Here is a 26737-nt window from a genome sequence, read left to right on the forward strand (position 1 = left end):
TTTGGTTTTCTGTTAAATTTAGAAAATTGTCAGCCCTTATTTTTTCAAGTATGTTTTCTGTATTTCCCACTCTCTTCTTTTTTAAGGATTATTAGGCTGCTTGAAGTTGTCTCACAGCTTATTGATGTTCTGTGTATTTTATTTCTTGCAGCTATTCTTCTGTTAGTGTTAATTATATGTGACATATGTATGTTCTATGAATACCAGCTTTATTTGAGCACCTGGAAGATTCTTTATATTCTACCCTCTAACCAGTACCATATCTGGTCTTTGGAAGGCCAGTCATTGTAGGAAAGTCATGTCCAGGATTTCCTGGAGGCATTGGCTGGGTAGTTTTGGGAACCAACAAAGGGCGTCTAGCTTTACATGTCAAGAATCAAACTGAGCCGAAACCGGTTTGGTTCAGTGGATAGAGCGTCAGCCTGTGGACTCAAGGGTCCCAGATTCGATTCCGGTCAAGGGCATGTACCTTGGTTGCGGGCACATCCCCAGTAGGGGGTGTGCAAGAGGCAGCTGATCGATGTTTCTAACTCTCTATCCCTCTCTCTTCCTCTCTGTAAAAAATCAATTTAAAAAAATATATTAAAAAAAAAAGAATCAAACTGAGCATATGAGTTAATCTTTGAGATGACACTATTTAACCAGTTAACTGCCATGATATTTTGAATTTAAATAAAAAAGTTCCACCGCTTGCGTCTATGGACGCTTATGGCGTATAAATGGTTTAAAGCAGTGGTCAGCAAACTCTTAGTCAACAGAGCCAAATATCAACAGTACAACGATTGAAATTTCTTTTGAGAGCCAAATTTTTTAAACTTAAACTTCTTCTAACGCCACTTCTTCAAAATAGACTCGTCCAGTCCGTGGTATTTTGTGGAAGAGCCACACTCAAGGGGCCAAAGAGCCGCATGTGGCTCGCGAGCCGCAGTTTGCCGACCACGGGTTTAAAGAATAGAGATTTTTTTTGAAGGCCTCGATAATTCTGAGGAGGCCTTATCCTTATTAAGTCTTGGCTAACAAAACAACTATTCTAAATCACTTCTCTTGCACCATGGTGGCCAGGACATGGGACTAGATCATAGGAAAAAGGCCTAGATTCATAGCATGGAAAACCAGAGTTGGCACTAGGTTGCGAGCAGATCTGCTTCAAAGGTTGTGCTCTGAGGATCCCAGTAAAGGGGTTGTGTGAAAGCAGAAAATGCCTCTTCCAAATTACTTCTCCCAAAAAGAGCACCTATATATAATTGATACAGAGTTGCTGCATAGGGTTGTTGGGCATTGTTTGAGAGGCTGGTTTTTCTTGGATCAGTACAGAAGAACATTAAGTGCTACCAGACCCTGTTGGATGGAGATAATGGGAAACAATTGGGCAGCTTTGTGGCACCTTGGAACATCCATACTCTATGCAGGAAACAAACTGTTGAAGAAAAAGCCAAGGCATGCTGGACTACCAGGCCCTTGGGTAGCTGCGGTGTCTCATAGCCAATGTTGGTTCACAGAGGTGAGCATAGAAGTGAGGAGGTAGACAGGGATTGGCTGAGTGGCCAGCACATCATGGAGTATGGTGCTTACTTTGACATGGCCTTTTGGATAGAAACACATTGATAGCTTCTACCAGCTAGGGACTCCTAATAACCAGCCCCAGCTGGAAGTTAGACCTGAGAAGTATGGCAGGCTTAAGTTCGAGAACTGTTGTCACTAAGGCAAAGATAAGCACACAGTTTTGTTCAAAGCTTCTGAGCTGTAAGTTAGCGAATGACAGGGGACATGTGAAAACTAATAACGAGATGGGGCTAATTCCTATACCATGAGAAGGTTGGACATGTTTTGTAGACTTGGGGGTCTTGTGTATGGACTATTTTAAAGAACACTGCTATCCTAAGTTCCCACCTGACAACTTCTGTTCTTAAGCACACACATCTCTTAAGCACACATATTTCTGGGTTAGCCCTTTGGATGCAGTATGCAGAGATATAAGTGCAAGAGACTTTGGGACCAAGAGTCTGTTGCCCTTTGAGAAATGTTTGAGCATTTGGCCATCCCATCTGCATTGAATGAATTCTTCAAGCATTTGGAAAGTTGAGTTAATTCAATTAGGCATATTGGAACCTGAGGTGTTTCTAGGAGGGCAGGAAATAGACAAGTTGCTGCTGGATCTTGAATGAATGTCTGGGAGACAGATGTTTAAAGGCAACTTGGGAACAAGAGAGAAACCTCTGGGCTGCCACACTTTTACAAAGAGAGAATCATTAAACTGATGGTGGGCCTGAAAAAATAACCATATGTGCTAATTGCCAATGTGAGGAGAAGATACCTTCCGTAAAGGTTTTCTCAGCCCTCCTCAGAAGTAAACGTCACAAATTGTTTCTTCTCCTTCCCCCATCTGCAGGTAACAGTCCTTTGGACAGTCCCAGGAATTTCTCTCCAAATGCACCTGCTCACTTTTCTTTTGTTCCTGCCCGTAGGTAAGTTGATGGAAAGCCTCCTGTGTGTTTAGCATGTGTGGCACTTGCACGAATGTCGGTTAACGTCAGCTTCCTCCTTCCAGTGTGTTACCTTTGGCTACCAACCACCAAAATTCCTTCCTCACCCAGGTTCATGTTTTGTTTTCTATATGTTCTAGGTATTTGCATTTGAATGTTTGAATTGGCAAGTAGATACTAGGGATGAATTTATTTTTATAATTCTAAGCACAAGTCCCTGATTTCCTGATGTTGTGTTCCAAAACATTATACTCTCAATTGAGAGCTATTCCTAGCATGATCAGTGAGAAAGAAAATGGGCTCTTTTCCCAGGAGGACCCAGAGGTATATTTTTACTCCTCTAACTCAGCCAGTTCCAGTCTCTTTTTCCTTGGGAATAAAAAGACTACCAGGTCTTCACATTAATTTAGAAAGATTTGGTGCATTGCAGAGCCATCCTTATATTCCTCCTCACATTTCAAGTCTCTGAAAGTGATATAAGTTTATCTCTGGCTCATGATAGCAATCCTGACAGCTCAGCCAATTGCCAGAGTACCGCCTGGCCTCTGGAGAACTACCAAGCTGACTGAATCCGCCCCAACCACATATCAAGACTCCATGTATAGCCGAAACCGGTTTGGCTCAGTGGATAGAGCGTCGGCCTGCGGACTGAAAGGTCCCAGGTTCGATTCCGGTCAAGGGCATGTACATTGGTTGCGGGCACGTCCCCGGTAGGGGGTGTGCAGGAGGCAGCTGGTCAATGTTTCTCTCTCATCGATGTTTCTAGCTCTCTATCCCTCTCCCTTCCTCTCTGTAAAAAATCAATAAAAATATATTTTTTTAAAAAAAGAGTCCATGTATAAATAATTTACTTTTCAGAACATTTTCTATATTTAAATATATATATATATATATATATATATATATATATATATATATATATGTGTGTGTGACTGATCTCTATACATACATTTTCTATATTTAAATATATATATATATATATATATATATATATATATATATATATATATATGTGACTGATCTCTATACATGGCATTGAGTCATTTCCCATTTATTCAGTAAATATTTACTGAGCACCTAGTATGCCCAGGTACTATGCTGGTAGTTATATAGTGGAAGCAAAATAGACATAATTCCTACTTTCTTGAAACTTAGTAGACTTTATAGAATCTGTGTAGTTGTTCCCTTTATAAGGAATGCTGTTTCCTCAGATCTTCACCTAATTAACTCATTCTTGTCTTTGATTTCTCATCTTAAATGTCAGCTTCTCAGAGGCCTTTCCTAACCATAAAATATGAAGGAGCCCCATCGTCATTCTCCATCAAATTGTCCATTTTCAAGCTAATACTTTCTAATACCTGATATTTTCTTATTTTATTGTTTTCTATTTCCCCTCAACCAGAATCAAAGTACTTTTAATGGTGATACCTTAATATGTTGAAAACTGTGTCTCCTGGTATATAATGAGCACTCAAGTTAGTGCTTATTGATTGAATGAGTGGTGAATAACGAACAAGCAGACAAATACATAGTTCAAGATTGTGACAAGTACCATGAAGTTAAAGAACATGATGCTGCATGAAAGTATAGGAAGGAATTGGGCTGGAGAATCTATATGGGGTGTTCGTGTAAGGCCTCTCTGGAGGATTGACTTTTTTTAAAATAAATATATTTTATTGATTCTCTACAGAGAGGAAGGAGAGGGACAGAGAGTTAGAAACATCGATAGGAGAGAAACATCGATCAGCTGCCTCCTGCACACACCCCACTGGGGATGTGCCCGCAACCAGGGCACATGCCCTTAACTGGAATCGAACCTGGGACCCTTCAGTCCGCAGGCCGACGCTCCATCCACTGAGCCAAACCGGTTAGGGCTGGAGGATTGACTTTTAAGCTAAGACTTGAAGGGCAAGAAAGAACCTGCCGTGTTGGGAATGATGATGCAGGTGTATAGACCATTCTAGGCAGGTAGAATAGCATGTTCCATTGGTGCCCTTGTATCAGTTTCGTTCCCTGGGCTTTAGGAGTAGGATCAGCCAGGGGGCTTTGGGTCCTGCTATTACCACTGAGATCCAAACAGATCTGTGCTAGGTGGCATGAAGTTTGAGTCATATGCATGGAACATGGAACTCTGGGCTATCTCCTTATAGGACATAGTATTGGTGGGAGTGGAGAGGAGGATTTCAACCCTGCCAAACAAAGTACTTAAGAATTATGTTTCCCAAATTACTAAGGTCAGGCTTGAGTCTTATAGGATCACATTAGTTTGGAATATCTATACACACAAAAACAGATTTACTAGTAATGACATGCTAAGGACAGACCCGTCAGTCCTACAATTTTAATTCAAACTACACAAGTTTCTAAAAAGAAGTTTTGCCTTTACCAAGTTCAACCAAATGCCAGGAGCCTAACAGATCAGTCTTTATGGTCCCCTTTGATTCTCACTATAATGTATGTCTTTTCACTACAGTCATGGCCACAGAGCAGACAGGTAATAGCGGACGTGATGGGGCGAGGGGCTGGGAAACTGCTTTGCATGGCCAGACAAAATGGTTTTGTGCTTGGTGAGAGCTGGTGTGATGAGTCTTCTCTGGGTAGAAACATTTGGCCTTTCATAACTAGCAGAGGGGGCCCTAAGAGAACCCCTTCTGCCTGCTGGAACCAACACTCAGAGGTCATATGCTTGGAGGCAGAAATTGCTAAATAATTTAAAACTTCTGAGCCTGGAGACAAGTCACCCTCATTCCCACAACTTTCCTCAGTCTTTCAGTGAGATGACCAGGCAGAGGAAATGAAGACATCCTTTAGTGACATTTCTTTCTGACTGTGGTGGTCGCTTCTCTTCAGTTTTAGAAAAATGGTTGCCAGGCAGTTGGTTTCTATTTCTAACTAAAGGAGGAAAAGTCACCTGTGAAAAAGTGTATTTGACAAGAGTTTTGGAAATCCCTTCCTAAGTTAGACTAGTCCCATCTTTGCTGAGCTCCGTTTTCCTGGAACTGACTTGCTTTCTTATGGAGAGCTTCCAGGACCCAACAAAGAGGTCAGAAAGCACATCATATTTGAGCAGTCTCCTGGACATTTATTTGCCTCAGAGACTAGGTTCCAGCAGAGCTTGCTATCTGGGTGGCATGAAGTTTGAGTCATGTGCATGTGGCATGGAACCCTGGGCTGTTCCCTTAAAGAACGTAATAGAAAAAGCTGCTAGGTATTGGTGGGGATGGGGAGGAGGGCTGCAAAAGAAGCCCTAGCAATATTGATTCCTTTTTTCTTCCTCTCCCTCCCCCCTCTCCCTTAACTGTGAGGCCTGGAACAAATTACCCAAATCTCTGGGTCTCAGTGTTTTCTTTGAAGATTGAGGTTATTGAACTTAACTTCTAAAGGCCTTCCATTGCTAATGTCCTAAGGTTCTGTGGATAGCAGCAAAGAAGTTTTTCTTCCACTTCAACCAGAGCAGACTATACACTCCAAGATCCACAAGAAAGAACACTTGTGTTGTAGCACATCCACAGTCCAGGAAAGAATCATTTTTTCTTGTTATAGAAGCTGTAGGCCAGATACCAGCTTGACATTTCTTCTTTTTTTTTTAACAGCAAAACACATAACTGGTTCTCTATGATGAGAGCGTAAGGGTGCATCCTCCCAAGAGCAGCAGGAAGCCTGCCCGCAAAACCTCATGTATAGCCAAGGCTATGCCATCTCACTCCTGATTCATAAGTTACTGTCACTCTTTGGCAAACATTCTCAAAGACTGGTTTTGCGAGTCCCACTGATCCTAGGTAGCCTTTGACACTTAGCCATTGATTGATTCATACTGAGACCCAGATGATGGTCCACTTCTTCCTGGTTGTCAACCCAGTGGCCTGGGGAAGACCAAAGAGGCCTTCACATGGAGCCTTCAAAAGAGGAAATAACTGCATTTCAGTGGCATTTCTATCCTTGTGATGATGCCTTTAGCTGGTGTCCTCTGTCATTGCTTCTCTAAAAGTGAATAAGTTGAAAGTTTAAGGATTTTTATTCCAGAATGACAGTATTGCATAACAGATGTTCTTATCTGTTATCAGATTTATCAAAGTCATGAACTCCTTTTTAGTAGAGATGTCCGTCTTTGCAGTGGAAAACACACAATAGGCCCATGTAGGAGAGAGACATGAAAGCATATACTGGACTAAGCAGTGCTGTCTTGAGACAAGGGAAGTAAACTGACTGCCAAAGACAATGCTGATGGAAAGACAGTCAAGTCCTAGGCTCAGAGTAGGGTCCTGTAGAAACTGCCTAATAGTATTTTCTTACATAGGACTGATGGACGGCGCTGGTCTTTGGCCTCTTTACCTTCTTCAGGCTATGGAACCAACACTCCTAGTTCTACTGTCTCAGTAAGTAGCCAAATTTGCGGCCATACCTCCTTCACCCTTAGGTAATACTTCCCTACTGATTATGGCTTTCTATCCCTACAGCGTTGCAAAGCAGTTCTCAACTTTCCCTCCAAAGCCAAACACAAAGAGGCTGCTTAGGGATGAGGTTGAGTGGGGCAGAAGGCCAGTGGCCCTTTATAGCCGTAGCCAGATCCATCTATATATATAAAAGCCTAAGCAACCATTATGATCAGTCGACCAAACGACCAGTTGACTGGCCAGTAGCTATGATGTGCACTGACCAACACGGGACAGATGCTCAATGTAGGAGCTGCCCCCTGGTGGTCAGTGCGCTCCCACAGCCAACCTGTGGCCAGCCAACCTCTCATGGTCCCTCCCCCTGGACTGGGCAAGATAGCCCCGATTGGCCCCAATCGCCGGCCAGGCCAAGGGACCCCCCCACACCTGTGCACGAATTTGTGTACCGGGCCTCTAGTTTAAAAATAAAAATGCATTTAGCCCTGACCAGTTTGGCTCAGTGGATAGAGCATTGGCCTGTGGACTGAAGAGCCCAGGTTTGATTCCGGTCAAGGGCATGTACCTTGGTTGCGGGCACATCCCCAGTGGGGGGTGTGCAGGAGGCAGCTGACCGATGTTTCTCTCTTATTGATGTTTCTAGCTCTCTATCCTTCTCCCTTCCTCTCTGTAAAAGATCAATAAAATATATTTTTAAAAAATAATAAAAATAAAAATGCATTTGGAAACAATTAGCCAGCATGCTCTCTGGGTATCAGTTATTCCTGGTGGAATCAGAGAAGGGCTTGAGGATGGAGTTTTGCTTTGCTAGTGAGGCTAGGCAGTGGGGCTCCTAAGCATGGTTCCCCTATTCTCCCCACTTTATTTCTAGGTCTGCAACTAAGAGCAGATAACCCCTTAGTGGTCCCAAGGCCTGGTAGACCCTCCTCCTTTTTTACCTTTTCCTTTCAAAAAAGAAGGAAAGGGTACTTGTTATTTGATATTTAAATTTGATGTGTTTCAACAAAAAGCTGGGCCCTTCTCTAACATTTCTGATTCTATTTCTTTTAGAGATGGTTTTAACTTAAAACACAACAAATGTCCTAATTGCTACTATGCACAATTGATCCTAAAATGAGTCTTTCTCATTAAGCAACTCTTAATTGAAGCCAGGATGGCAGGATTGGCAAACTTTTTTGGTAAAGGGCCAAATAGTAATTATTTTAGGCCACATGAATGACCCTTTCCCCATGTCTTCCACCATTCTCAGGTCTTCTCAGTTTGTCTATATTCATGAATCCCAAGCGGGTAAAAGGAGTATCATTTCCTCCCTTGATGTCGATATTATTCTTACATTAATCCAAAGATCTCATTGGTCTTTTGGCATCTGTTAAGCTTCAGATATTTCCTTATTAAATACCCCTTCCCCCATAATCCTTTACTCAAGCAGGTGTTTTTTAGACCCAAGTTAAGAGTCATATATATTAAATATGTATATATTCTGTTCAATACATTTTAATAGACTAAACCCATTGCTCTAGCTTATTTTAGTGGGGTACTTTACCAATTTTGCTTCATGTTAGCTGCAGTTGGGTGAGGATACTCTTTGCAATTTCTATCCAAATAATTTATAAAAATCTGGCCAAGACAGAACCCTGTGGAGACCTTTAACTGGCTGCTCATAACTTCATGTATTATAGCATTCCAGGAGAGGAGTGTTCACTGTCAGAAGCTGCCCTTTTTGAGGAAGCATTTTAGCGCAGAGAGTACCAGAGGAGGAGGGAAGGCAGTCCCCAGTCATGTGGACCCGTTCCCACAGTGCACCCCATAAAATCTGATTTCTCACTTGGTATTGAGGCTTGCAGAGTTCTCTGTGGTTTTTACTATAAATAGATTTAGATATTTCAACCCAAGATCCTCTATCAGTTGGTGAACAGAAATTGAGCCAATGGTGTTAGACTTGCTGGTCTCTTAGCCAGTCTTGTCGGTTAAAGGGGAGTTCACTGATCCTGGGACTGAAGTTCAATGGCTACATCTGTAGAATGCTTAGGGTAACACAAATCCCTCTCTCAGTGGTCTGTTGTCATTGACAGTGGGCTCTCGTTTGCAGTCTCAGTCATTGGGCAATGTTTAGAATTCTTTTTTATTTTTACTTTTAGAGAGAAAAGGGGAGGGAGGGAGGAAGAGAGAGAGAGAGAGAGAAACATTGATTGGCTGGTTGCCTCCCAAATGTGACCTGATGGGAATCGAACCTGCCACCTTTTGGTGTGCAGGACAATGCTCCAGCCATACTGACCAGGGCCAGTGTTGAGAATTCTTAATTGCTTTCAGGTCAAGTCTAATCATTTAGAAATATAAAAGTAGCCTAGATCTAAAAAGTCATTTTCTCCCCGGATGGATTTTTTTTGCCTACTGGTATCCCTAGAGTCTGGGCACAGCCTTCACAGCCTCAGCAAAGCCAATTGTCCTCTGGATAACAGCCAAAAGAAAACATTGCTGAGCCATCCCAAGGGCTTTCCCAAGGTTGTGGAAAGAAAACTTAAGGGGATATCATTTCTAGCCTGGACATACAAATTTCCTAAGCCAGAAAGACATGATTTATTATTTACTAGCCATTCCAACTAGCCAAAAGCTTCATTGAGGGCAAATGTTCCATGCAGAATAATCTGCTTTTTAAAAAAAAAAAAAGTTTTTTTCTGCTTTTCTAATTTTTATTATTTTATTTTTTATTGTTGACAGTATTACAGATGTCCCCCCAATTTCTTCCCACTTAGCCCCTTTCCTCCCAGCCCCTGCTCCACCCCATGCCTTCACCACACTATTGTCTGTGTCCACTGGTGAGGCATATATGTATAAGGTCTTTGGTTAGTCTCTTCCCACCTACCTAAGATTTTTTTTAAATTGATTTTTAGAGAGAGAAAGAGAGAAACATAAATTTGTGTCAAACCAGCAGCCTTTTGGTGCAGTCAACAAGCCACACTGGCCAGGACAGAAGAATCTGCTTTTGCCACCTAAAGAGGCCCTCTGGGTAGTTGCAGTGCTCTCACGTCACATGACCATCTAGGTCCAAATCTGCAAGGCTTGGGAATCACTCTAATGTATTGGCTTTCTCAGGACTGAGGGCCTGAAGGGGTTGAGACAATTGGGATCATGAACAGTGGAGGCTGAAGGGAGCAATGGAAAGAATGCTTGCGTTGGAAGTCCCTGACCTTTTTCAGTTCTTTGTTCCTGGACTGCCCTTAGACATGTCTTTAATGCTGTTTTTTAATTTTCCCCTCTAGTCATCATGCTCCTCGCAGGAAAAACTGCACCAGTTGCCTTTCCAGCCTACAGCCGATGAGCTACACTTTTTGACGAAGCATTTCAGCACAGAGAGTGTACCAGATGAGGAGGGAAGGCAGTCCCCAGCCATGCGGCCCCGTTCTCGCAGCCTCAGGTGAGGGGTGCTCTGCTCACTGAGTCCCAAAACCTGTGGAGCTCAGCTAGTTTGCCCAGCACAGGAACCAGCAACCTTATTCTATGAAGGGCAATAGGTAAATAATTTAGGCTTTGCAGGCCGTACAATCTGTATGGCAGCTATTTAAATCTGTTTTCATAGTATGAACATATCTTCAGACATTATGTAAACTTTGTTTACAAAAACAGGCAATGGGCCAGAATTGGTCTTTGGACCATAGTTTGTCAACCCCTGGCTTGGCACACTCACAGCCCAAAGTGACGTGAAGCTCAAGCTTTTTTGGCTTTGGCTACAGTTCAGTTCACCACCCCATGAGGTACCTGATGATGCTACCAAGTGGTCCCCCTTTTCTCCCTTTGAAAGTAGCAGTAGAAATATACTTTAGAGTCCATTCAGTAAAAGGAGAGTAATATCCATTCTGATGGTAACCTGGATGCAGATCCCAGAGATCATGGTTTATGAGCTAAGCCAGCTGAGAAAACACTGTGCTGAAGACACTGTGGCTGACTCAGGGAAGAAGCCCACTTCAGAAGCAGAGTTAAATGTCCATCTGACTCTATCTCCATTCCCTGGATGACTCTATCTCATCAAACTAAACCTTAACAGCTGACTTATCTGTGAATTCCTTAGATTAATTGGCTCTTCTCAAAATTCCAGGTTAAGGAAAAGGTGTAAATTAAAATGAGCATGGCTTTTAAAAATTTATATTGAATTGATTGTGGTTACAGTTAATGAAATTATATAGGTTTTAAGTGTACAATTCTATAATACATCATCTGTATATTGTATTGTGTGAAAATAAACATGACTTTAATGACTGAGCTCAGCTTCCCAAGGTCTCTGGGAAATACCAGATTGGCTAACATGTTCAGGGTGGGGCCCAGAGGAGCAGTGCCTCCCAGGAAGAATCTGAGCAGGTAATAGAGGCACTTGAGCATTAGCGAGTGAGCTGAGCCAGACCACAGACTGGTTCAAGTTCAGGGATTGATGCGGTTGGCTAGGACTGTAGTGCAAAGGATCAAAAATACAAATTAGTGAATGTGGTGTGTGGATCCCAGTGCCTCTTTGTCTCACACAGAGAAACACCTGAAGCTTGGTGATCTCCACAATCCACAGAGTAAAGGGTACCTTTTAGGCCATTTGAGATTAAGAGGACTATAGCGTCTCAGGGAAATACCTGCTGTATTACTCTTAACCATTTGTACACCATAAGCGTCCATAGATGCAAGTGGCAGTAAACTGGTTAAAATACTTGGTAATGTGCACCAATACAGCAAGCAGACCATGACCCACTTCATGGAAAAAAGGCAGAAAGGAACAGTTCTGAACCTAGCTCAGCTTGGATCACATGCCAGGGGCACCAAACTGGGCACTACCCAAATATCCATTCAATTCTGTGGCTCTGCCTTTGAAATCCTTTAAGGGGTTGTAACCACACATGGGCCAAAGGGGAAGATTTAGGTGACCTAGGCCTGTAACTCGCTGTAGACGGGATTGGCCTCATTCATCCCCAGGTCAGAGCCAGTGTTAGCCCTATTGGCTGCAGCTTGTTTGGAAAAAGATAGATATACACTGTCTCCTTCTGGTTGTGTTGGTGGTGGTTTGGTTTTATTTGATTTTGAGAACATGCTGGGTATACCTGATTTCACTGGCCAAAGTGAAGAAGACCCAGAGAGTCCTGTTCTGGGGGAGGTCACCTTAGGAAAGCCACCAGTAGACTCAGGATTGGTCTCCTCCTTTGCAGGGCTTTTCAGGCCCTGGCAGAGGTCTTGTAAAAGCCAGGCTTCTTATAGGAAGATAGTCTAGCTCCAGATGGTATCATTTTGAGCTGAACAAGGTGTACTAGCAACTCCAGGAACTCAGCAATCATTAAGGTGGGAGTGTGTGGGTATTGGGGACAGTGCGAGGGCAGGGGTCCTGGGGATGACCATCTTTTTTCTCAAAAGTTCCAGGACACTAACACAATTGTTTCTTTCTTATTTAGTCCTGGACGGTCCCCAGTTTCCTTTGACGGTGAAATAATAATGATGAATCATGTATACAAAGAAAGATTCCCCAAGGTAAGAATCCAATTTTAAGGGAACTGGTGATGCCTCTGAGGATGGCTGCCTACAGCCAGCCCCAATGGAGAGATGGTGGTGAGGGATGGAGTGCTGTCTCCAGAGGTATCGAGAAGAAGAGCAGAAAGACACCAGGCGGAGGAGGATACCAGCACAAGAGCTTCCTGACTGCTGGGGAAGAGGAAGGCGCAGAGGACTATGAGCTTAGGGAACACCTTTGTTTACTAGTATGCAGATTTCATGAGCAGCCCCTCATTGCCAGGCACCAGAGAGTGCACAGACAGGTGTGCTGGATTGGGGAAGTTGGCCAGAGGGAGCAGGCATGTGGGAGATGTTAGAGTTGCTTACTCAGATTTGCACTTGTATTTTCAAGCAGGAAAAATGCTAAGGGAGGAAGGTTGGTTACTATGCTGAGATAGTTGAGTAATGGTCTTCACAACTCTGCATTGGCCATAAACCTCCCTGTATGTGGAACGAGGACCTTGCTTCCCATTTGCATTTCTTTTTGAACACCACACGCCTATACACTCTGACCTGGCCTTCTAATGAGGGGCCCTCTTCTAATGCGAGCCAGGGCACTGGCGTAGGCTCCCAGTCCATGACGGTGGGGAGCGGGTGTCCTCAGCCTCCTTCATCCTCTATTTAGACCTCCCTGGGTCTACCTGTTGGTCTGTATCTAGGATCTGCAGGGTGTGGTTCCCTGCTCCTCTAGGAACTGTCCTTCTAGACTCGGGTACAATCTCCTGGACACACGTGGTGGCCTAGGGAAAAGGTGTGAAGCCCTGTACTTTCCCTCTTGACGTACACAGGGAGCACTCATAGGGAGTTTATGAACATTAATGAACATTCTTTCCCATCTGTGCCCAGGACATACTGAGCACTCAGTAAGTGTTAGCTGTTTCTCTTGCTCTGTGCCCTGTAGTCTATGTTGTCTAGCTTTGGAAAATAAGAGCAAAGAAGAGGGGCTAAATGAACAGGTAGGAAATCATTTTGCTCTGCTTGGTCCTTTCTAAAGAAGCTTGGGAGTGTGTAGTATAAGAAATGCTTCTCATGTTTCCTCCTCATATATTTGGTGTTGTGTTGTCATTCTAGCGTTGCATGTTTGTGTTTCATGTGCATGTCTCCAAGTGAGTCATGTAAGATGAACTGTTTTGTTAGAGAAAATGTGTTAAAATTCCTTCCCATTTTTTCTCCCCTCCTCCATCCTCTCCCTCCCCACTTCTTTTACTTTCTCTCCACATACATACTACATATATATATGTATGTGTGTGTGTATTATATGTGTATATATACATATATATGTGTTTACACATACACCCCTAAACACACATTGGAAATCAGAAATCGCCATCTGATGGCAAAGGAACAAAGGCCAAGTCCTAGATAGGCAGCTAGGAAGTTGTTAATTGATGTCTATTTGTCATTTTGACATGACTGTGCAAGGTCCCCAAGAGGCTTCTGAGCCAGAATCCCATTCTGTTCTGCTGGGAATCTGTCTGTGAGCAGGCTCACTCATTCAGTAAACATTCTCTGAACATCTGTTTGGCTCAGCTGGGTCCTGAGATCAAGTGATAAATCAAACTTTCTCTTACTTGAAGGAGTTCCCAATTCAGAAGAAGGTTTAGAAACCATCAAAGTCCATTCACTACATTTATATAGGTGAGAGGTCTTGTGGAAGCACAAAGGAAAGGAAACCTTAGTTTGCCAGAAGGAATAAAAAACTTCCCAGAGGAGAGATGATGCTTGCAATGAGATTAGGAGTAATAGCAGTTTGCCAGGCAGGCTTGTCAGGGTGAAAAAGCTACACAGAGGGACAGTAAGCACTGCAGGGTCCTTAGAACAAAAGAGCATGCCCACCAAGGAATGGGGGAGAGATGGACAAGGTCAGGTGAGAGAGGAACTTGATCATAATGTTTTAACTTGACTTGAAGGTGATGTTCTCATGTCTCCAGTCATCAGATGCCCCAAATACAGCATCAGGAAACCAGGATCACATAGACTATTATCAGGTCCTTCAGGCTTAACTCCAGCTGAGCCAGAATTAGAAGGGAAGTGTCACTTTTCCTATTTTTATTCCCAGGCCACTGCACAGATGGAAGAGCGCCTAGCAGAGTTCATTTCCTCCAACACTCCAGACAGCGTGTTGCCCTTGGCAGATGGAGCCTTGAGCTTTATTCATCATCAAGTGATTGAGATGGCCCGAGACTGCCTGGATAAATCTCGGAGTGGCCTCATTACATCACAGTACTTCTACGAACTTCAAGAGAATTTAGAGAAACTTCTGCAAGATGTGAGTGTCCTTGTGCTGGAACTCTGGTGAATCGTCCATGTGGTAGTGGATTAGTAGTCCCAAGCTAAGGTTAAGACCTTAATGGGGTTCTCAGTCTTCTCGGCCTGCTTGCCACATCCTTGCTAGTGTGCAGGGCCTACCCCAAGTGTGGTGCTGATGGACTTAGGTTCCTCCTCAGTCCCTGAATTACTGAGGAAGCCTTTTGGTATCAGAAGATCTCAGTATCCTTTCTTTTTCTAATCCCCATTACTCTGCCCGAGACACCGACACTGGTAGTATTCATAAGTATTTGACTAGGAGATTTTGTAACTCAAAGCCAAAAAGCAGCCCAGATGGCTGTAGGCAGCTCTCTTCTAGTAGAAATATTGGTGTAAGTAGAGCCTTCAGACTGTTTCTCCTTAGCCAAGGGAAAGCAGGCCCAAGGCTCGCACTGTAGGTGTATCTGTTTGCTGACATTCTACTTGCATGGTGAGAAGTTCTTTAGTGGAGACTTAAGTGTTTAGAGACCTGATCTTCTCTAGAGTGAAGTCGGGGAGTGGGGGGGCCCTAAAGTAATTCAGAGGTGGTCAAGACCAGAGGAGACACTGAGTTCTTAACCATTGCTCCATGTTTGCTTTCCTATCGCCTCTCAATAAGGTGGGCAGGTGCCTTCCCACCCAGTTCACAGTTGCCCCATATTACACCAGTAGTACAGTTTTGGCAAGAGGAGATGTGCCTGTGTCCTTCGGTCTCTTCATGTCAGTAGAGTATTTCCCAGTCTAGACCCATTACCTTGCTCTGATGTAGTACCAGCTGAGCTAAGAACCCAGAAATAAGGATCAAACAGGACTTCAGTGTATTAGACTAGAAATTAGGAGCAGGAATTTTTTTTAAATGTAAGAAACAGTAGAATCTAGAGAAAGGATGACTAAAGATGATCATGATTATTGCTGTCAAATATTGGAAGATTGCTCACATATAAGAGGTAGCAGATTATTCTCTGTCTCCTAAAGACGTACTAGCCTAGCCCTAGCCAGTTTGGCTCAGTGGATAGAGTGTTGGCCTGTGGACTGAAGGGTCCCAGGTTCGATTCCTGCCCAGGGCACATGCCTAGGTTTCGGGCTCGATCCAATTAAGAGCCAGTTAATCTAAGGAATTCACTTAAAGATAAGCATCTTCTTATATTTTGTATTTCATTTATGAGTTCACTAAAATTTCTCTAAAATTGTAGTTTCAGTTACTGTCTGTTCCTGCTCATCCACCCTCAGGTCTACTCAGTCCTCTACCTCCAAAATGATAGATGAAATGGCCCCAATCTGTCCATTTCTCCCCATTTTTACTGCCTGGATTTATGCCTTTCTCATCTGCATTATTGCAATAGTTTGTTAATCCATTTTCCTGCTTTCAGGTTTTTCCACTTTAGTGCACCATTCACAATCTAGGCAGAATGGTCTTTCTAAAATATCTATCTGGCCAAAGCCGGTTTGGCTCAGTGGATAGAGCGTCAGCCTGCGGACTGAAAAGTCCCAGGTTCGATTCCGGTCAAGGGCACGTACGTTGGTTGCGGGCACATCTCCAGTAGGGGGTGTGCAGGAGGCAGCTGATCGATGATTCTCTCTCATCGATGTTTCTAACTCTCTATCTCTCTCCCTTCCTTTCTGTAAAAAATCAATAAAATATATATATTTTAAAAAGTGTGTATACACATAAAAAAATAATAATAAAAATAAAATATCTATCCGGCCCGGCCAGCGTGGCTCAGTGGTTGAGTGTCGACCTATGAACCCGGAAGTCATGGTTCAATTCCCAGTCAGGGCACATGCCCAGGTTGCAGGCTCGATCCTCAGTGTGGGGTGTGCAGGAGGTAGCTAATCAATGATTCTCATCATTGATGTTTCTGTCTCTCTCTCCCTCTCCCTTCCTCTCTGAAATCAATAAAAATATTTTTTTAAAAAAATAATAAAACACCTATCTGGCCCTGGTTGGTGTGGCTAGAGTGTTGGCCCATGCATCAAAGAGTCACAGGTTTGATTTCCAGTCAAGGACACATACCTGGGTTGCAGGTTCAATCCCTGGCCCGGTCAGGGTGCATACGGGAGGCAGCCAGTCAATGTGTTTTTCTCACATGGGTGATTCTCTCTCTCCCCCACCTCCCTCCCTTCCACTCTAAAAATCAATGGGAAAAAATATCCAAATAATAATTTAAAAAAACAATAAAACACCTATCTGGTCCCATCAGTCTCCTGCTTGGAAGTCTCTCTATTCCTGACAGTCTGTCTGGGGTGGGAAGTGAATATTAGTGAAGGCTCTAATGAGAGTTGCCCCCTTAAACTGGCGTCTAAGTGAAGCTTGTTGGTAGAGGAGCAGGTAAAGCAGTGTGCCTGTGTGACATAGGATTCACATAGGATTCTAAAGCTCATGTGGTTCCAATGAGCAGCCTGCTCCCTCTCCCAGCCGACTGGCCTTCACTGGTTCTTCACTTTGCAGAGCTCTCCATACCACCAAATTGTTTCTCCCTGTAGTATAGCTCTGCCCAGCCCAGTCCTGCTTAGCTCAACCACACTGGGCCAGTGGCTTGCTTAAGCTACCTTTGTCTTCTCTATAGGCTCATGAGCGCTCAGAGAGTTCAGAAGTGGCTTTTGTGATGCAGCTGGTGAAAAAGCTGATGATTGTCATTGCCCGCCCAGCTCGCCTCCTGGAATGCTTGGTGAGTGAACTCTGGGAAAGGTTAGTGGGGGATTGGAGAGATGGCAGTGAGGCTATGGAGGAATATTCTGCTATCAGCAAAACTAGTGGCACCCACTGCCATTTCTGCTGCTGAAATCCTTATTTAAACACTTAAGGCCCGGTGCACGAAATTCGTGCATGGGAGGGGGGTGTCCCTCAGCCCAGCCTACACCCTCTCCAATCTGGGACCCCTCAGGGGATGTCCGAACTGGCAGTCGGACATCCCTCTCACAATCCAGGACTGCTGGCTCCTAACTGCTTGCCTGCCTGATTGCCCCTAACCACTTCTGCCTGCCAGCCTGATCACCCTCTAACCACTGCCCTGCCGGCCTGATTGACGCCTAAGTACTCCCCTGCCGACCTGATTGCCCCCAACTTCCCTCCTCTGCTGGCCCGATTGCCCCCAACTGCCCTCCCCTACTGGCCCAATCACCCCAACTGCCTTCCCCTGCCAGCTCAGTCGCCCCCAACTGCCCTCCCCTGTTGGCCCAATCACCCCCAATACCCTCCTCTGCCGGCCCGATGGCCCCCAACTGCCCTCCCCTGCCGGCCCGATGGCCCCCGACTGCCCTCCCCTGCCAGCCCAATGGCCTGCAACTGCCCTCCCCTGCCGCCCCGATCACCCCAACTGCCCTCCCTTGCTGGCCCAATTGCCCCAACTGTCCTCCCCTGCAGGCCTGGTTGCCCACAACTGCCCTCCCCTGCTGGCATGATCACCCACAACTGCCTGCCCCTACTGGCCATCTTGTGGCGACTTCGCACGATGCCACCTAGGCTTTTATTCTATAGGATGATATGCAAGCAGTGGGGGACCAAATGAGTTCTTGTGAGAAAAACTGGATGGTCCTGAGAGGTGTGGCTGGGAGAGGTACTAGTCTGGCCCATCCCCACACTGAACAGGCCCTGAGTAAGTGGGGGCCTTAGGGCTGAGGAGCACAGGCCAGTTTTGTTTGCACAAGTTGAGTCCTGTGTTTAATCATTTGATGCTTTACTGAGCACCTTCATGCTAGAAACGAGATAATGATATAAATCCAGCAGAGTTCCTGACCCTAAGAGGCTTCCTCTGGAGTGCAGTTAGACTTAGTCTTTTAGTGCCTTAGGATAAGGCCTGGAGACATCCTATCTAATAAAAGAGTAATATGCAGATTGATCATCACTGCAACACACAATATAGCTGCCCCCATGTGGTCAAAGATCCTGCCCCCATGTGGACACAAGATGGCCACTACAAGATGGCCAGCAGGAGAGGGCAGTTGGGAGGCACCCGGCCTGCAAGGGAGGGCAGTTGTGAGGGACCAGGCCTGCAAGGGAGGGCAGTTGAGAGGGACCAGGCTTGCAAGGGAGGGCAGTTGGAGGTGATCAACCCTGAGGGAGAGGGCAGTTAGGGGTGACCAGGCTGGCAGAGGAGGGAAGTTGGGGGCAAACAGGCTGGCAGGGGAGCAGTTAAGCATCAACAAGGCTGGCAGCAGAATGGTTAGGGGGTGATCAGGCTGGTAGGCAGAAGCGGTTAAGGGCAATCAGGAAGGCAGGCAGGCAAGCAGTTGGGAGGCAGCAGTCCTGGATTGTGAGAGGGATGTCCGACTGCCCGTTTAGGCCCAATCCGACCAGGATCGGGCCTAAACGGGCAGTCGGACATCCCTCCAGGAGTCCCAGATTGGAGAGGGTACAGGCTGGGCTGAGGGACAACCCCCCGCCGTGCACGAATTTCGTGCACCGGGCTTCTAGTGTAAATAATAATTATGATATTGCAAGAAATGTTGCAACTGAGATGAGCAAGAGGCACAGCAGGAACATGGGGAAGAGGTGCTCCAGTCCTCCTTGGGAAGAGCAGTCAGTGAAAGCTCCCTGGGCGGCAAAAAGCTTATTCAGCAGCTTGAATAGGATGGCATTGGCCAGGTAAGGGGCATGGAGCACAGGGTGTGTTTGAAGAATTGGTTAGGGATTAAACTGGAAGGTAGTCCATACAAGATCACATAGAGTGATGGGTTCTCGGCTCAGGAGTTTGCCACTTGAAACCATCAGAAAGTTTTAATAAGAATGTAACAGTCAGATTTACTTTTTTAAACCACATCTATAGATGTATAATCCTATCTAATAAAGAGGGAATATGCTAATTAACTGTCACGCCCTCACAAAGATGGCAGCACCCTCGGCCAATAAGGAGGGAATATGCTAATTGCTGCCATGCCCTCAAAGATGGCGGCGCCCACAGCCACTAGATGACAGTGCCCAGTCCCCTTAGCTCCCAGCCACTCAGGGCTGGCCCGAGGGACGACCAAACGACTAAACAAGCAGGCTGCATGGGGTGACCAGGCCAGCAGGGGGGCCGTGAGGGGTGACCAGGCTGGCAGGAGGGGCAGTTGGGGGTGACCAGGCCAGCAGGGGGAGGCCTGTAAGAGGCGACCAGGACGGTGAGGGGGGCAGTTGGGGGCAACTAGGCTGGCGGGAGGGGGGTGCAGTTGGGGGCAACCAGGTTGGCAGGGGGGGAAGTTGGGGGTAATTAGGCTGGCAGGGGGGACAGTGAGGGGTGACTAGGCCGGCAGGGGGGGCAGTTAGGGGTGACCAGGCCAGCACGCAGAGGCAGTGAGAGGTGATCAGGCCAGCTGGGGGGGAGCAGTTAGGGGCGACCAGGCAGGCAGGCAGGTGAGCGATTAGGAGCCAGTGGTCCAGGCTTGTGAGAGGGATCCCAGAGGGTGCAGGCTGGGTTGAGGGGACCCCCCTCCATGCACAAATTTCATGCACCAGGCCTCTATTCCATACATATAAAAAGCCAGGGGCTGTCATGACCGTAACAACTGGACGGACAACCGAACAGGCTGCATGGGGCGACCAGGCTGGCACGGGGGTTAGTGAGGGATGACCAAACTACTAAACAGAAGGCTACATGGGGAGACAAGACCAGCAGGGGGCGCTGTTGGGGACGACCAGGCCAGCGGGGGGGGGGGGGAGTTGGGGGCAATCAGACCAGCAGGGGGAGGCAATGAGGGGCAATCAGGCTGACAGGCAGAGGCGGTTAGGGGTGATCAGGCTGGCAGGGGGGCAGTTAGGGGCAATTAGGCTGGCGGGGGGGACAGTGAGGAGTGACTAGGCTGGGGGGGGGCAGTTAGGGGTGATCAGGCCAGCTGTGGGGAGCAGTTAGGGGCGACTAGGCAGGCAGGCAGGTGAGCGATTAGGAGCCAGCAATCCAGGCTTGTGAGAGGGATCCTGGATTGGAGAGGGTGCAGGCTGGGCTGAGGGGACGCCCCCCCCCAATGCACAAATTTCATGCACCAGGCCTCTAGTCCATACATATAAAAAGCCAGGGGCAATCACGACCGAAACAGCCCGACGGACAACTGAACAGGCTACATGGGGCGACCAGGCCAGCAGGGGGGTTAGTGAGGGACAACCAAACGACTGAACAGAAGGCTGCGTGGGGCGACCAGGCCAGCAGCGGGGGCAGTTGGGGGCAACCAGGCCGGCACGGGGGGGGGGGGGGGGCAGTTGGGGGCAATCAGACCGGCAGGCAGAGGTGGTTAGAGGTGATCAGGCTGGCGGGGGGGGGGGGGCGCAGTTAGGGGCGATCAGGTAGGCAGGCAGGTGAGCAGTTAGGAGCCAGCGGTCCAGGATTGTGAGAGGGATGTCCTGGATTGGAGAGGTTGCAGGCTGGGCTGAGGGGACCCTCCCCCTGCATGCACGAATTTTGTGCACTGGGCCTCTAGTTTATATATACTAGAACATATCCATTTTGAGTATACAGTTCAGTGAGGTTTAGCCTGGATAGTCACTGCCACAGGTGAGATTGAGAGCATTTCTTTCACCTCAGCAAGTTCACTCCTGCCCCTTTGCAGTCAGTCCCTTCCCCTCCCGCTCCCAGGCAACCAACCACTTATCTGCTCTCCTTCACTATGGATAAGTTTGCCTTTTGTATAGTTTTGTATAAATGAAATTATAGAGTATGTTCTGACTTCTTTTACTCAGCATAATTTTTTTAGATTCATTCATGTGGTTGCATGTGTGAATAATTTGTTCCTGTTTATTTCTGAGTAATATTCCATAGATTTACTCCTAAGAAAGATTACTCTGGCTGCAACATAGATAGTGAATTAGAAGAGAGGGAAGAATGAGCCAGGGACTGCAGTCAGTTAAAGCAATTCATGTGAGAAACAGGAGTGGCCTGAACTAGGACAGTGACAGGAGAACAGAGAAGGGGATTTATGAGGGACACATTCTGACTATAGGAACTGAGGACAAATATAAAATTTAAAGGACTTCCAGGTCTGGCTCACATTATATCCAGATAGATAGTGCTATAGTTCTCTAAAATAATGAGACCACAAGTAAAGAAAGCAGTGGAGGCTGGGGCTGTGGTGAAGCAGAAGGCCTGTCCCTCGAGAACATGGAGTCCATGGTTAAACAGGGGTTGGAGTCAAGCCTGGGTTTGAATGCTGGTATTGTGTTCCTTCCTACCTCTGTGACCATGAACAAGTCAGTGCATCTCTGTGAACCTTCATTTCCTCACCGAGGTCACAGAAGTGTTATGAGAGTTTAGCTAGGCATTTAGTAAATGGGACCCCCCTTATTACATGCTCCATGCAGACAAGGACTGCTGCGCTCTCGTCCACATGGCTCTCTAGCTCCTAGCACATAGGAGGTACTCAGTAAATAGTTAAAGGCAAACATGTCAAACTCGCGGCCCGCAAGGCTGTATGCTTCGTTTAAATAAGTCTTTCTTAGGAGTAAATCTATGGAATATTACTCAGAAATAAATACACGAGGCATATGGCCCACCGGCCGTGAGTTTGACATGCTTGAGCTAAAGACACGCATGCACCACCAGTGCTTTGAGTCATCACAGAGTGTGCCAGGACTGGGTGCATGGACACACCTGATAGTGCCATCTGGCTGGTGGAAGACCTTGGACCAAGTGAACAGGCTGAGCTCTTTTGCAAGCAATAGCTCTGGTTCTTATTGCTGGGGAGACAGCTTATGCTTAGAATATCCAATCTTGAAGTGCCCTGTAAGACAGTGTTGTCCCCATTCTCCTGATCCCTGAGTCATGATGTTTCTGGGTGTTCAGGGGTCGGGGTGCCCCATCACCAAGGGAAGGTCTTGTGCATTCTGTGCTGGGTGTAGGCTGTAAAATCCGAGAGGCCAACAGCCTCCACTTGTGGCTCTCACCACTGACTACCTCTCTCCCCTGGTACAGGAGTTTGACCCTGAAGAGTTCTACCACCTGTTGGAAGCAGCTGAGGGTCATGCCAAAGAGGGACAAGGGATTAAATGTGACATTCCCCGCTACATCATTAGCCAGCTGGGCCTCACGCGGGATCCCCTGGAGGGTAAGCATGCTGATGGTGGCTGCAGAGGCCCACAGCCAACCAGCTCTTAGAGCAGGGAAACCACCTGGAGAAGAGGCTTAGATTGGACATGGACCTGGCACAGCACCAGGGGACTCAGGGCTGTTGGAGGAGCCCTATGTCCTCTGCCATAGGGTTCCTTCAGAATTGTTCACATCTGCCTGATAGAGCCAACCTGGACTGCCTCGGGCTTAGCTGGATTGGATTTAGAGCCCAAGGTCAAAAGAGGTCAACAACAAAAGGAACAGTCACATTTTCAAAAACACTTACCTCCTCTGCATGCTCACCTCTCTTGCTGCCACCTTATAAATCCTTCTGTATCTTTGGGGTGGTCCCAGCTCACGTTGTCAGAAGCTGATCTCCATTCTTCGGGGTTTCCCACTGAGCCCCTGCTGAACTGGGCTGCCATGTCCCTGGTCTGGTGTCCTGCCTTCCTTGCTTCCTAGCCCCACCCGGCAGAGCCGCCTTGGCCAGCAGGATGGGGACTGATAGCCCAGTTTTGGGTCCTTTTTTCCATCAATTGTCCCAAGTTTGAGGGAAGCTTTATAGAATTTGCCAGGCCTTATAAATGGCACTGGAATTCTAGAAATAGGAGTGGCAGTATTACTGGCAAACCAGTTCAAAAGCTGTGACTACACCCAGGAGAGAGGCAGGATCAGGTTTGCATCACAGACGGATGCAGAAAGCATAAGTGCCTCCCTACATGTACCTGCCATATGATGTGTGGACTGCCGAGATGCGACAGTGCCATGCACACTTGCTTTGTTTCTAGAAATGGCCCAGTTGAGCAGCTATGACAGTCCTGATACTCCGGAGACCGATGATTCAGTTGAGGTAAAGATTCTGTGCTCCTGTCCCAGTCCTGGATCCGGGCCCTGTGAAGCAAAGGGCCGTGAGTTCTCATTACTAGAACATCTGGAGGAGGGGGCGAGGGTTGTGTGCACAGCCCAAGATGTCATTCAGCTCCTGGAGGCGACTGGGCAGGAGGCCGCAGCTGGGCTAAGAGCTGAGCCAATGCTGGAGCCAAGCTTCCCTCAACATATAGCCCCTGAGAAGCATGCCCGCCTGTTGATTTTTTCTCTTGTCTTCCAGGGCCGTGGGGCATCTTTGACATCTAAAAAGGCACCCTGTGAAGAGGACTTCGAAACCATTAAGCTCATCAGCAATGGCGCCTATGGGTAAAGGCAGGGGTCAGGGTGTGGCGGGGACTGCAGCTAAGACAACCCTTGGGCTCTTCCTTCTATAAGTATATGATGCCCAGTCCTCTGGGCAGCAGATACCTTGGGATGGACCCTCTCTTTCCTCAAAGCCTCCTGGAGGGGCAAGGGTTCATTTCCCTCTGACATCTGAGCACTGTTCCTCTCCCAAGCGATTCCCACTCCTTTCACTGAGCTCTGGGGAAGGGTTGAGCTGTGTCCCCAGGACTTCGTATATTAGGAAATTGAAGAGCTCTATGGACAGGTTGCCCAGTTCCTTCTCATTGATAAGCACAGCCTTGCCCTTTTGTTCTGCGCATTTATAAGGTGTGAGAGCAGGCAGTTTGGCCACCCCCACTCTGGGTGGTGGAGAGCACAGCTCAGGCGCTGAGGGTCCATGAGGGGACTGAATGGGCTGTGTTTCCCAGGGCCGTATTCCTGGTGCGGCACAAGTCCACCCGGCAGCGCTTTGCCATGAAGAAGATCAATAAGCAGAACCTGATCCTACGCAACCAGATCCAGCAGGCCTTCGTGGAGCGTGACATACTGACTTTTGCCGAGAACCCCTTTGTGGTCAGCATGTTCTGCTCCTTTGAGACCAAGCGCCACCTCTGCATGGTGATGGAGTATGTTGAAGGTACTTGGGAAAAGGTGGCCTGGCATGGAGGCCAAGGCACAATCTGAGACATCCCTGAGCTGGGACCAATAGATTACTTAGGGGTAAAGTTCCATGGCCCAGCTTCTCAGTCTCTCTTTGACATTGGTTTCTGCCTTAGTATCTCAGCCCGTTTGGCGACGGTGGGCACACAGCTCCCTGCCCCTGACAGGAAGAGGCTTCTGCAACAGTAGCTGCCATGAGGCTGCCCATGTCAGGTGCAATGAGGCACTCTGGGACAGGATGTGTCAGCCTGGCAGCTCTAGAATCTTGCATCCCAAAGCCTGCACAGCCTCTACTACTAGACCAGGCAGGAAAAAGAGGTGGCAAAAGCCCAGGGTTGGAAGCTGGACCCTCAGAAGACAGGAAAGCCATTGCCCTAGCTGATGGCTTGTGAAAGGGACACCCCCTAAGGCCACACAAATGCTTTCGGGATGGAGCAGGAGAGCTTCATGGCCGGTGGCCTTCCTTCTCCCCTTTTTACTGCTGTGTACAGCTTCCAAAGATATTTTCCCTAAGTCTTGAAGTTGAAGCTGAACAAAACTCCCCTTTTAATTAGTAGATGCATGCTGGGAGTTTATGCTGTTACTTCACTCAAAAAATAAAGGACAGCCATCAGGAAGGAAATAAATGAACAATGCTGAAGTCTCAGACAGATGTGTTTGCAATATACAGGATTCTAATCCTAAAATAATGTAGTCCTATCTCTACAAACCAACTTACAGGCATAGAGGCCTGGGTTCCTTCTCTCTCTGGCCTGACAGTGGCATAAACGGCCATTCACCTTCCCTCCTGCTTCCCTCCATACTGTTCCCCACTCATGCCAGCAACAGAGAGGCTAGAGTCACAGTCTCTAGCACCAGGGTCTCCCCTGAGTCTGCCTGCCCTGGGGCCTTAGAGACTGTAAGCCTGAGACTACCGAGAGCAGAGAATGATTCTTCCCTCACAGTGACCACCCTTGTTGCAGGAGGAGACTGTGCCACTCTGCTGAAGAACATCGGAGCCCTGCCTGTGGACATGGTGCGTCTGTACTTTGCGGAAACCGTGCTAGCCCTGGAGTACTTACACAACTATGGCATCGTGCACCGTGACCTCAAGCCTGACAAGTACGCCCACTATCTGGGTCCCTAGTTCCAGGTTCTCTGTCTTGGGTCTCTAGATAAATGGAGGTCGACAGAGCATGTTTGAATCTATACCAGAATGGTTGCGTATGTGGGTATCCATCTGTGCCCAATACACTATCCTCTGACCACTCCAATAAGAGACCATCACCAGCAAGGTCTGGCAGGGGCATTGTAAGGCTCTAGTGACATGTAAGAGTTACTGAGGAGTGCCACTTTAAAAACCAGGCAGGAACAAAAGGATCAGCATATATAATAGATGGCTGAACAAGTGTTCTGACATTTGCTGACATCTACTCTGTGCCAAGCATGATATTATGGGCTATAAAATAGTCCCTGGTCTAGCGTGGAAGACAGAAATATCCGTGAACAGGCTGTTTCTCGGAAGGCATTAGTCAACTGGAAAAAGGTGGGAAGAGCTTTCTAAAGCTGGGGAGTGGGATTTGTAAAGGCACAGAGGTGTGACCCATTCAGGAACTACAAATTGTACAGCAAGCATGTCAAACTCATGGCCCGAGGGCCACATGCGGCCCACAATGAATATTTTTGCGGCCCAGCCAATATAACAGTATGTAAGAAACGTTTTAATAAAAATTTCGTAACTTAATTTTTAAAATATCCTGTTATACGTAATTACTAATAACAAACTACACTGTTCACTCATGACTGATTTCTATAATTGTGTTGCAGTTATTTCCCTTATGCGCAGGCACACCATTTCTCTCCACTAATACTAGCAGCAAATATTTGCCACATTAGTATTAGACTGACTTGTTTGATATGCGCAACAGGAAATATTTTGCTTTTGGAGAACAAGAAAAATAGGTTTATTTGCGTTATGCTTATTAATTTGTGCAGTTATTCAGTGTCTGGTAAGTTAATATTCAAGAAAAAATTAATTTTTATTAAAATGTCATATTATTTTATGTTAATGATTACCCATTTATTTCAGCCCTTTGTATTCAGCATATCTCTATCAAAATAAACCTACATTTCTATGAAAATTGAAACTTTTTTGTGGCCCACATAAACTTAACCTTTTGCACTCGGATGTCGAGTG

At 46.6% G+C, this 26737-nt stretch overlaps 1 protein-coding gene across 7 annotated transcripts in view; it reads left to right on the top strand.

The window, feature by feature from the left end:
• Positions 1-26737, top strand: part of MAST2 (microtubule associated serine/threonine kinase 2) — a 163730-nt gene that overhangs the window by 127731 nt on the left and 9262 nt on the right. For 5 of the 7 annotated variants that reach the window (XM_079776495.1, XM_079776490.1, XM_079776489.1 and 2 more), the window contains 12 exons: positions 2390-2465; positions 4957-4977; positions 6781-6859; positions 10135-10289; positions 12295-12370; positions 14451-14660; positions 17245-17346; positions 22555-22687; positions 23478-23539; positions 23798-23883; positions 24330-24538; positions 25524-25662. In XM_079776495.1, the coding sequence (XP_079632621.1) occupies positions 2390-2465; positions 4957-4977; positions 6781-6859; positions 10135-10289; positions 12295-12370; positions 14451-14660; positions 17245-17346; positions 22555-22687; positions 23478-23539; positions 23798-23883; positions 24330-24538; positions 25524-25662 (1348 nt within the window). The remainder of the gene's footprint in view (positions 1-2389; positions 2466-4956; positions 4978-6780; positions 6860-10134; positions 10290-12294; positions 12371-14450; positions 14661-17244; positions 17347-22554; positions 22688-23477; positions 23540-23797; positions 23884-24329; positions 24539-25523; positions 25663-26737) is intronic. The other 2 variants (XM_079776493.1, XM_079776494.1) reach the window with 1 other exon arrangement.

The sequence above is a fragment of the Cnephaeus nilssonii genome (genome assembly GCF_951640355.1).
Source record: "Cnephaeus nilssonii genome assembly, chromosome: 7".
NCBI classification, from domain to species: domain Eukaryota; kingdom Metazoa; phylum Chordata; class Mammalia; order Chiroptera; family Vespertilionidae; genus Cnephaeus; species Cnephaeus nilssonii.